The 12,260-nt window shown below is 37.7% G+C and overlaps 1 protein-coding gene across 1 annotated transcript in view; it reads left to right on the plus strand.

Moving 5' to 3' along the window:
* The window catches only part of LOC122798817, a 3,666,270-nt gene that overhangs the window by 3,100,452 nt on the left and 553,558 nt on the right, over positions 1-12,260 (plus strand). Inside the window, exon 20 of the mRNA XM_044067940.1 lies at positions 11,149-11,294. Within this exon, the coding sequence (XP_043923875.1) occupies positions 11,149-11,294 (146 nt within the window). The remainder of the gene's footprint in view (positions 1-11,148; positions 11,295-12,260) is intronic.

Raw genomic sequence — 12,260 nt, forward strand, 5'->3', positions numbered from 1 at the left:
TTGTTCCCCACCTTGCCTCCATGGACATATATATGCTACATGGCCCCACTGGTTGCATTGAAAGCATTTAGCCCTTGGTCCTGGACATGTACCTGGACTAGTGGCTTTCCCTGCTACTGGCAGACTCTGTTGGGGCAGTGTGGGCTGCCCACCATGGGTTCCCTTAGACCCATGAGAGGCACTGGGTATCCCTTTCCTGTGCAGTAATGCCCTGCTTGTTAGGTATAGGTCTCTCTTCATCCCCAACTCATCTGCAATTGTGCATTATCTATTAGCTAACCAAATTATAATGTCCTCAGGCAAAGCACTAAGGGCTTGTTCCCTCACTAAAAAGTCTGCCAAGCCTTCAAAAGTGGTGACCTGACATCTACTCACCCACCTATGAAAATAAGTGCTTAGTTTAGCAACATATTCACACACTCTTCCATCTGCCTTGAGTCTATGCTCACAAAACTTTTTCCTGTAAGCCTCAGGTGTTAACTTAAAACATTCTAGCAAACAGTTTTTTTAGAATATTATAATTTAAACAATCAGTATCAGATAGTTTAGAAATGGCAGTTCCAGCTTTATCATGGAGTAAGAGGGTCAGGAAACGTACCCAGAGCCCTTGATCAACATTATACTGTTTACATACTCTCTCAAACATATGAATGAAACTATCAAAATTATCCCCCTCTGTAAATTGTGGAAGAAATTTACTGACCTTTGTTGCTTCTGGGGTTTGGTTACTCTCTCCCACATTACCTCCATGACTGTGGCAAAGAGTCAGCAACTCCTTTTCATGTTGCCTCTGCCTCTCATTCTCATGAGCTTCCAGGCATTGCAGTTTCTCGTTTTCCTCAGTCGTCAGATGTCTCAGTTTCTCTGCTACTTCTATTTCCAAATGCTTGGCCTCCAGCTCAAGTCTCTTTAATTCTAGATGGATTTTAAGTCCTCTGTCAAAAGGTTGAGCTGTCCATTTTTTGAGTAAGAGTTGTACATCTCCAAGGCCAGTCTGATTGTCTTCCTGGTTGCTATTCTGTGATGCAGCTGTGACTAAAGCTGCAATCATGTCTGCTTTAGTCAGGATGGCATGCACCAGTCCTTTAGCCTGGCACATCTTAGCCAACTGGCTCCTTGTTAGCTTGCGATACTCCTCTGCTGACATGCTTGCCTGCTCTCCCTGACTAACTAAGCTAACAAAAAAAAAAAAAAAAACAATTGTGATATGAACTCTGAATGTTCACCACGTGGCTGATTGAGAGTACAAACACCTTCAGTGACGACTTTACAAAGGCTACAGGAATTCAATATCCACATCACTACAAGCCAATTAATACGTGATGTGGCTAACTCACCACTGTCAACCAATTAATATGTGATGTGGCTATCCCACCACTCCTGCCAATTAATATGTGATGCCTCTGCACTGGACCAGTAATCAAGGAGCCTCAATCCTTACCACTGGCAACAGTGAAGGATGTACACAATGGGAAGAGGACAAGTACACACACAGTAAAGTACAATTTCCCTTCAGATCACACAGAGACCACAGTCAGTCTGGGGCTGGTTTCTCCCTTTTTCTCCAGATCCCCACTAAGACTCCCCACTGGCACAGCTGTAGGGTTACGATCTCAGCTCAGGGATCAAGCCAAAACCTCCAGCACCCTCTCTGTCCAACCAGTGCTTCGTGTCCTTGCCCAACTAGCTGACACACACACACACACACACACACACACACACACACACACACACACACACACACACACACACACACACACTTTGAGATTTGATTGATATACTGTACAAACACACACACACACACACACACACACACACACACACACACACACACACTCCTGGGAAAGGCTGACACAGGTTTACTAGCTATGCCCCTTCTGCCAAGACTATAAGATAATTATCACTGCCACCAGCTCCTCTTTGTCAGCTACATACATCCCTTACAAAGGGTGTCCAATTCTACTGTGTAATGTTACTATTAATCCAAATGGTAGTCTGACCAACAGCAAGGCTATTTAGGAGCGGCCTGTACAGTGTCACCAAATACGTATGCAAGTATTCTAAGAGCTTAGATATCTCTAAGCAAACCAGCCACAATTAAAAGGTTTAAATATATTTAATAAATAATAAAAGAACAAAACAATACTCAATAACAGACACAGTTATTTCAGAGTTCAGAATCACAGGAAATATTTTACTGCATCCTAGTTAGTTACTATTAGCAAGGCAAATACAGATGAGGGGATGTTTCTATGTCCAAGATTGTTTACTGAAATCTTGGAAAGTGAGAGGATGCTTGAGGAATGGAGAAAAAGTGGTTTTGTACCGATTTTTAAGAATAAGGGTGATGTGCAGAGGGATTAAATTGATCAGTCACAACATGAAGTTATGGGAAAGAGTAGTGAAAGCTAGGTTAAGAAGGGATGTGATAATTAGTGAACAGCAGTATGGTTTAATGCCGGGAAAGAGCACTACAGATACGTACAGAGAATGTCAGAAGGAGTTGCATTGTGTTTTTGTAAACTTGAAGAAAGCATATGACAGGGTGCCTAGGGAGGAGTTGTGGTATTGTATGAGGAAGTCAGGAGTGTCAGAGAAGTATGTAAGAGTGGTACAGGATATGTACGAGGGTAGTGTGACAGTAGTGAGGTCTGCGGTGGGAGTGACAGATGCGTTTAAGGTGGAGGTGGGGTTACATCAAGGATCAGCTCTGAGCCCTTTCTTATTTGCAATGGTGATGGACAGGTTGACAGATGAGATCAGACAGAAGTCCCCATGGACTATGATGTTTGCAGATGACATTGTGATCTGTAGTGAGAATAGGGAACAGGTGGAGGAGACCCTGGAGAGATGGAGAGATGCTCTAGAGAGAAGAGGAATGAAGGTCAGCAGGACTAAGACAGAATATATGTGTGTGAATGAGAGGGAGGATAGAGGAATGGTGAGGATGCAAGGAGTAGAGGTTGCGAGGGTGGACGAGTTTAAATACTTGGGGTCAATAGTTCAGAGTAACAGTGAGTGTGGAAGAGAGGTGACGAAGAGAGTACAGGCAGGATGGGGTGGGTGGAGAAGAGTGTCAGGAGTGATTTGCGACAAACGAGTACCTGTAAGAGTGAAAGGGAAGGTCTACAAGAGGGTAGTGAGACCAGCTATGTTATATGGGTTGGAGACAGTGGCATTGACACAAAGGCAGGAGTTTGAGCTGGATGTGGCAGAGTTAAAGATGTTAAGATTTGCACTGGGTGTGACGAGGGTGGACAGGATTAGGAATAAGTATATTAGAGGGTCAGCCCAGGTTGGAAGGTTTGGAGACAAAGCCAGAGAGGCAAGATTACGTTGGTTTGGACATGTGCTGAGAAGGGTTGCGGAGTATATTAGGAAAAAGATGCTAAGGATGAAGCTACCAGGTAACAGGAAAAGAGGAAGGCCTAAGATAAGGTTTATGGATGTAGTGAGAGAGGACATGCAGGCGGTTGGTGTGACAGAGCAAGATGCAGAGGACAGGAAGAAATGGAAACAGGTGATCCGCTGTGGCGACCCCTAACGAGAACAGCCGAAAGAAGATGATGATGATGATGATGATGATGAGAATCACAGGAAATATTTTACTGCATCCTAGTTAGTTACTATTAGCAAGGCAAATGCAGATGAGGGGATGTTTCTATGTCCAAGACAAGATACAAAATGTCAGTCTCTCTTTCTGAGAGAGTTCTTAAATCAATATCACATTTTACTTCTGGGTTAGCCTGGATGACATCACTTTTTGTCACCTGCCTTCAGTTCCCAGGCTAAACAGATACTTAGAATTTGAGAAATACATGTCTCTCAGAACTATACAGCTGCCAGGAAGTCACAAAGCAATAAAACACTTCACATTTTAAACCTAGTAATTATTTCTGTTTCAAGATAAAATTAAAAAACTCTAACTCTAGACATCCTGTCGTCTTGCTGTATTGAAACTAACTTTTATAGCACAGTATTAAGCACTTAATTTCAACTTATTTTTCTTTAAGTTTTGTAAGTTAATCTTCTATGTTCCAGCAGGGTGTGCTGTGGTTACATCTTAGCTCAGTACATAACATACAGTTCTGTATAAATCATATTAATATTCACAAATGACACAGAATTATTTATAAAATTCCAGATAGATGGGCTGGCAGTGTCACACTTATGTCTTCACAGAAAGATTCTGCTAAGAGTATTTACAAGAGCAAATTGTAAAAAGTCTCCATTTGGGCCTTGAACAGTGACATTGATCCTTTTACTGCCTGTACTTCTGCTGTCCTTGAGTTTTTAGCTTCTCTTTTTAAAGAAGTTGCTAGGTTTTCCACAGTTAAAATACAGTTGGCAGCCATTTCAGATGTTCACTCAGGGGGCACTGCTTCTTGCTTCACTGCTTCCAAACTGTGCAAAACATTTCTAAAGGGCACCTTCTTGCTCCGACCCCCAGTGAAAGTTCTGTCACTTCCCTGGCAGCACTTAACAGTAGTGCTTCAAGGTTCAACTCAGTAACCTTTTGAGCCTCAGTGAAAACTGACTTGAAATTCCTGTCATAGAGAACAGCCTTCTTAGTTGTTATTGCATCTGCTAAAAGGATTTCTGAACTCCAGGTTCTTCATCAAAACCTACTTACAGTGTTTTTCATAAAGACACTGTTACTTTATGAGCCAATATTTCTTTCCTACCAAAAGTGGCTTCTGAATCAAATATAAATCAAACTATACATTTACCAGTTTACTTTTCAAAATTCCTGAACAAAGGAGAATACATGCTACATCTTTTACATGTGCATAAACATCTGTGTTTCTCTGTACATAGAACAAAAGATTTCAGAAAAACGGACCGTCTCTTTATCTCTTTTTCACGTAGTCAGATGCAGTCTCAAATTTCTAAAGTTACATTGGTCAAATGGATAACTAATTGCATTTCCTGGATATATTCCCAAAAAGGTCTCACAATGTCTTTGCCTGCCAAAACCACCTAAGACTTATTCAAGCAGATCCATAGCCACCTCATCTGCTTTCTGGCTGAGAACTTACATTGATGTTTTTTTTTTTTTTTTTTTTTTTTTGCAGTAGCTGCCTGATCTAATGTCCATACATTTGTTACTCATTTCAAATTGGGCATAATTTCCAGAAGCAGAGCACCATTTGGTTCAGCAGTTCTCCGGAATATCCTTCCATGTAGGCCACCCAAGATCTACGTGGCTGGTGACTTTCTCCCATATGCTGAAGAAGAATGAAAAGGACAAGATCAGATATTAAAGTTATGTACTCAACATAGCTAGGTATCTGTGTTGTCCATTTTCATTCTTTCACAACTCCCCTCCCTCCTTTCTCCTTTCTGTCATCTTATGAAATGACCTGATGGATTTTTGATACCTGTTGTTCTAGCTTAGGACCCTGCCCTGGTGCTATTTGACTTCCTTTTACTTCATACATTTTAGGACCTTTAAGGCAGTAAACTCAATCTGAGGTATTGGGATGGACGAGGGCGTTATGGGTAGAGGGAGGAGCTTGAGAGTCAGATCTGAGGTCAGATCCATAATCCGTAAATTGAGAAATAATGTAAATGTAGAAAAGCGAACCAGGAACCCAAAAAGAGCCTCAAACTTCCACGAAACAATTTATTAAAATTTCCTTCTTTAAGTGCGTAAAATTCTCATACACTTTTTGTCGCAGTAACTACTGCTAACTTTTTCAGAAGACAAACAAACAGTAGTAATCAATTCAAAACACTTATATAGTAATCAAACTAACTGTTAGTCAATTAATTAATTAGTCAAACACAGTAATGATCGAGTTCTTAAAGGAGACTTCAAAACAGGTAGATCTCATACATAATCTCCATATAGTAAATCGATCGCTAATAATGCCAACAGTCAGGTAATTAAAACCAAGTACATGATCCCTACCACAAAGGGTACAGAAAAAAATAAAAAGTAATAGAGAATAACCAATTGTCGAAACACTTATTTAAAAACGAAATGCAAAATGCGTATCTTGGCAGTGCATAAAACAGTCAAAATGAACAGATAGTCTGTATAATAAAAACTTTTCTCTCTCTCTCCTTCCCTGAAACATTGCATTACATAAATGTTGAATAAATATTGAATAAATATTGAATAAATATTATTACTTATGCCTTATTCAAACCGGGGCTGAATAAACATCGTTCATGAATTACTAATATAACAATTTATCCATCTAGAAACCTAATGTCTAGGGGTGAACACTGTGCACTCTATTGTCAAACGCTTCGAATGATGCAGTTACATAAAAACAGTAATTTAAATAATCAATAAATATTCGTACAGCGTCTATAGAAAATCGCAACTAAATTAACCAACATTTTATGCGAACCCTATCAGTAGATAGACAATAAAGCTGTACGTATAAAACATAATAAACAAGTATGAATATAAATATATATATAAAAAATGTAAATACATCATATATACAAAATTATTAATTGTGAAGTGGTTAAATATTAATTTGATGAAAGTGGTGTGTTGAATATAAAAATAAATATAAAAATAAATAAAAGGGACAAATTTACGTATTAAACGTCAAAAAAATTTTTTAACCTTTTGATCCAGCTGTAATCCAGTGCCTAAAAACAAGTAAAAATTATATCAGTTTTCCAATTAAAAATGCAATTCTAACTTATCTTTCTAGATTTTTAAGTCTTAGAATGCATTTAATGGAGGTCATTTCATTAATCCCAGGGAACTGATTGGCATTCGTCTTTAATTGCCAAATAAGTTCTTTTCTCTCTAACTTAAGGGGCTCGTAGCTACCTCTGGGATCCTCACACACTTGATCAATGGCTCTGAATTTAAAACTGTGCCCTTCATTTTCTTGACAGTGCCTGGCCAAAGCATTTTCTAATTTGTTTCTGTTGATACTGTAAATATGTTCATAAATCCTATCGTGCAGCCTTCTATCAGTTTTACCAATATAGAAGGCTGCACACTCCACGCATTTTGCCTGGTAAACTATTTGCCTACTGCTACAATTAAATTTATTTCTTATCCTATACCTATTATTCCTTATTGTAAAAGTGCACCCTTCTTCAGTATACTTACAATAGTTGCACATATTACATTTGAACATTCCAGCATTAACAGTGGGGCTACTACACCTAACTTGTAAAATTTCTTTAAGGTTCATTCCTCGTTTATAAATTATCTTAGGTTTACTTGGAATTAACACCTTCAAATGGTTGTCAGTAGTTAGTAATTCCCAGTTTTTAAATAAAATATTCTTGATATCTTGGGCATCCAAATTGAAACAAGATGTAAAACTACATACATACGTAAGTTTAATCTCGCTCATAACTTCCCCAACTGGATCGTGTCCCCTTGGCTGGGAGCCCCCCAACAAAGGTACATATTTACCTATTAGTCTCTTAGTCTTAACTTCGTTTACTATCTCTTAAATGAAGTCATAACGGTAACCTCTTTGAAGAAAAAACTTAACCAATAGGTTGCATTCTTCCTGAAACTCTATGTCACCTGTTGTCATCCTAGCCGCCCTAACCAATTGGCCCTTAACGACCGATCTTTTGTGATGGGTAGGGTGGCAACTTGTAAAATGCAAGAACATATATTTTGGACATGTACTTTCTATTGTCGTAATCTTTACTTAAGTCAACATCCAAATATTCAATAGAATCTTTACTATATTTAAATGTAAACTTGAGAAAATTTGTGCTGGTATTAAATGTTGAAATTAGTTGGTCAATTTCGGCTTGGGTACCCTCAAACAACAAAAACAAATCGTCGAGGAACCTTGTATAAAATATAATCTGGTTCTTAAACTGGTCGTTTCCTAAAACATTAGTCCTCTCCCATAATGCCATAACAAGGTTAGCGATGCTGGCCCCACATGGGGAGCCCATCGCCACGCCGATCTTCTGGTGGAATATTTCTTTGTTAAACATAATAAAGTTATAAGAAAGAACCATGTCTATTAGTTCTCCCACTAGTTGGATCTCAGCAATAGGTGCTCCTAATAACCTCAGCATGTCTGTTACCCATTCAATCGCTACATTATGGGGGATACATGAATAGAGGTCTTTAACATCTACAGTGACGAAAAGATGTAAATGGTCAACACAGATGCCGAGTTATGGTGAGTGTATACCTTTAATTTTCACATCATGCATCTGCTTTCTTACCAGCTTGTCAGTATTAAAATTCCAGTTCTGAAATTTTATGGCTAGCACTTTAGAAGTTACTCCAGTCCTTGCTAATATTTCTTTTTTAAACTATTCAGTCAGTTTAATCTTACCCCCATGCTCATGTAACTTTTTAATACTGCACCAGTTTGTTGGGAAGAGAGTACTTTACCCCATTTAGATTTCTTTATAGTAAGCACAGTTCTGGTGGTAGCTATCAGATTAATCAGTCTTAACAATTGCTGATGCTACTTAACAGCTTCTGATTAGTCACTGCCTTGGACTCCACTAAGGCTTTTACCAAATTGTCCATGACTGTCAGTAAAAGGCAAGTACAGTAGAAAGCATGACTCTCATTAGAAAGGAAATGCACCCAGAAAAGCAGCAAATTGCTTTTATTTACAAACTCCACAGAGAAAATGTAAAGCAAATAATGCATGCAGTTTGGAGCAGAAGTATAACAAGTGTATATAGTTGCTGGTTCCTTGCCAAACTGCCTGCATTCTCTACCAGAGTTGTAAGAAAACATAGGTTTCTTCCAGCAAAAAGAAACAAAAAAGACAGTTGTCCCACTAAACCTTACACAATATTTACAGAATTCTGTACAGTACCACAGTGCAATATTTATAGATCATAAGTGTACACTACAAATCAGGTTCAGTCCTAGATAATCCTTTCAGCAACAGGCTGTTAAAAACAGAGCTGTAGGCCTTGTTCAGTTCTTCCTTCCAGCTCCAGAAATATTCCTCAGGTTAAATCCACAAAGAGTCTTGACTAGGCCATCCAACTCTACAGATCTTCAATCAGAACCCCTACTGTAACCTGTGATGAACCTGTGACTGACTGTCTAACCTCCTGCTTTGCCTTTGTCAAGCTGTGTCTTTTCATATATCACTAAACTGGTAATTGGCTAATGCAGTTAATTTCATGACTAAATTGCTGTGAGAAAGTTGCAAACACAAGTCACTTTGCACTTTTAAAGGCACATGCACTATTTTCCACAGGATGTTCTCAAGAAATTTGGGGGTATTACACAGGTATAAATGAATATTACGTAGTAGTTTCTATCTAATCATGAATGAGTGAAAAACTGATTTTAAAGGCAGCACAAATCTCATAGAGGATTTACCTTTAACAGTGCCATAATACTACATCCTGGGTTCCAGCAAGCTTAGCTTCAGAGACTTCAGCCCAGGACTTGGAAGTATACCATGCGAAACTTGCACTCCCTTGTCAAGAGCAAGAAGATGCCTCTTTCGGATCACCTGTTGATACAGACTACAGGGAAATTTCACCAGAAGAATATGTCCCAACCAGCTCACTGCAGACAGCAAGTGAGAGCATGTGTGGTACATATAAATACCCGTGTTACACATTAGGACCCATCTTTTAACTGACAATGAAATTATTAGTAATTAATATTACAAGAGAGGCAGATAGGTAAATTGTCACTATATTCATAGAATACATATTTAGCATTGAGTAAGTCGGAGTATTTAGCATTCATTCAGGTAGCGTACAAGAAATAATAAACATTACTTGAAAGATGCGATGCAGAAAAGTATGACTAAGAAATTAAATGGAATAAAATAATTAATACACACTACACCTGCTGATCGGAGGCTCTGTGTGCCAAGAAGCTTGAGTTAGAATAGGAGAAGAGGAGACTATTTGTGGTACATAAGAATTTGCCTGTTACATATTTGATGGAATGTTCTTGGTTAAAATCCCCAAAAGCTAGATATTTTTCAGGGGAGGAATGAAAGGTTTTAATTATAGAAAATTGAGGAGAAAACATGTTCAGTGAGTGGACTGCCAGTCTATGATATTTACAACATGGAGTTAATAAAAAGACTGTAATACTAACAGATGTAATGTTTTGTTGGGTGAGCACATGAATAAAAGAAAAATATGAATTAAGGTAAATTAGATGGCAGCATGGATGTTATGCATCATCTTCAGCATTCTTCAAATGCTTTGTCTTCTACATATTGCTAACTGCTCACATAGCTACACCCTCTCATATGCTTATAAATACCATATGATCCTGAGTACTTTCTAAACAGGTGATATTTGCTTACAGCCTTTGGAGTTAAAGCATTGTAATGGAGTAAGGTTGTACTTCAAAAACTATACCCAATTTTGAATTTTCTGTTATTTCTGTTCCTTGAGTTCTGTGAAAGCAAACTTCTATTTGTTCCGGTAGCTACTGCATCTGGGTAACAACTTTAAAATTATTTCCTACACCATCTGCAGTATAATGAGGTAACACAACATAGTGATGGAATAATTTTCTCTTAATATTTAAAAGCAAACTTTTGTTGGTCTCCAGTTTGCCTGCAGTCTTAAGTGTCAGTAATATTGTACATCTCACTGTATGCTAGTAAAAGTTTTTTTCTTTTCCCCGGAGATTGTTTTTGTCCTTTTGCTTAGCATCAGGTTCTAGTCATTTTCTTTCCAAGGCTTTTGATGGTTTCTGTCAGAATTACTGTGGTACATAGCTGGGGAAAGTTTTCCTTTTGCATTGTCGTTCTGTGGTGACTTGTGACATTTGATAGCCCACTGTACACAATCAGCATGAAATATTTGCTTGTGCTCCTGGCATCTAGTAACTTATTCCTGCTAGCGTCACTGCTGAATCCTTTCAAAGATCGTATACTGCAGTAAGTTCTCATTTAGTCAGACCAAAGTGTAATGTGATATATGTACATGCACCATCTGATACTCTTTAGTATGTGGCATGTTGATCCTTTCTTGTGACATGAAAAGTATATTACAGTGTGGTCGGAGAAGACAGCTAAATAACTCAAAAAAACCTTTGGAAAAAATTATCTTAGAATGTATGTCTTTAAAAGCATTTTTTATGGTACGTAACTTTCTTATTTTGTAGTCTCCCTGGAATGAAATAAAGCTTATGGTTACTAATGCAACCCCTGTTCATTGCTTTGCACCTCTGTCTTTTTATAGAACTGGAACTCATTTTGGAACAAGTTCGTAAAATATGTCAAGAGTCTAATATTCAATTCAAACTTAAAGAAGGCGAGGAATCTTTACCTTCGACATCAGGGACTGCAAAAAGTAACACTTATACAAAAGAACAACATTTTCATGAGGTAATATGTGGCATGGATGATGAAGACGTTAATACCACTGCAGAGAAATTTTATTTATATTTATTTATTTATTGTCATTTGTTAACCAGGTTGGTCTAGCTAAGCCAAAAGCCTGTTTTCAGGGGAGACCCGAGGAGAAAAACTCCAGTTACAGTTATGGTTATTAAAGTCAAACATTTACATCACAAATGGTATATACAAGAATATTTACAATAAAGTGAAGTTAACTAATCTAACAGTTTTGTACAGGTTTCAGTATATCTATGCTGAACAAAAATGAAAAAAATGCCAGCACCAGAAGGGACTGATACAAATAGCTTTATTAAGCTGAATACTAGACCAGTTTCAGCACAAGGCTTTCATCAGTAGATTAAAACACTTTAAAGAAAAAGCCCCACAATAAATAGCTCAGCAATGATGACATCATTTCCTGTCATAAGAAAAATATAGGTTAATACATAAATACACATATGTATATATATATATATATATATATATATAAGTACATAGTTCAAATAGCATGTGTATGAAAAAGAAATATATATTTTTGGAATAATGAAATAAATAAAACAAATCGGGCATAAACATATAACCTAAGAAAACCAATATCTATAATTTATCATTGAGTCCAGGGGAAAACAAACCTCCTAGTTTCACTATCCATTTTCTTTCTTTATTGTTAAGAATTTTGTGCCATCCAGTTTTGAAAGCACGATTACCTATAATGTTGTCTATGATAGTAAACGTAAATTTAGCAGTGGGATGATTCAATGAGTGTCTATGTAGGGCATTGGTGATCCTGGCATTCCTAATATCCCCCAAGTGTTCAGATATTCTAATTCTGAATTGTCTAGATGTCTGCCCAACATGAAAAGTTTGACAGGTGCATGTTGCAAGATAGACAATCCAATCTGAGCTACAATTACCAAAACAACCAATATTATATAGATGTCCCGTATTCTTACT

The sequence above is a fragment of the Protopterus annectens genome, chromosome 3.part1, assembly GCF_019279795.1.
Source record: "Protopterus annectens isolate FY-2018-M chromosome 3.part1, PAN1.0, whole genome shotgun sequence".
In the NCBI taxonomy this organism is placed as follows: Eukaryota; Metazoa; Chordata; order Ceratodontiformes; family Protopteridae; genus Protopterus; species Protopterus annectens.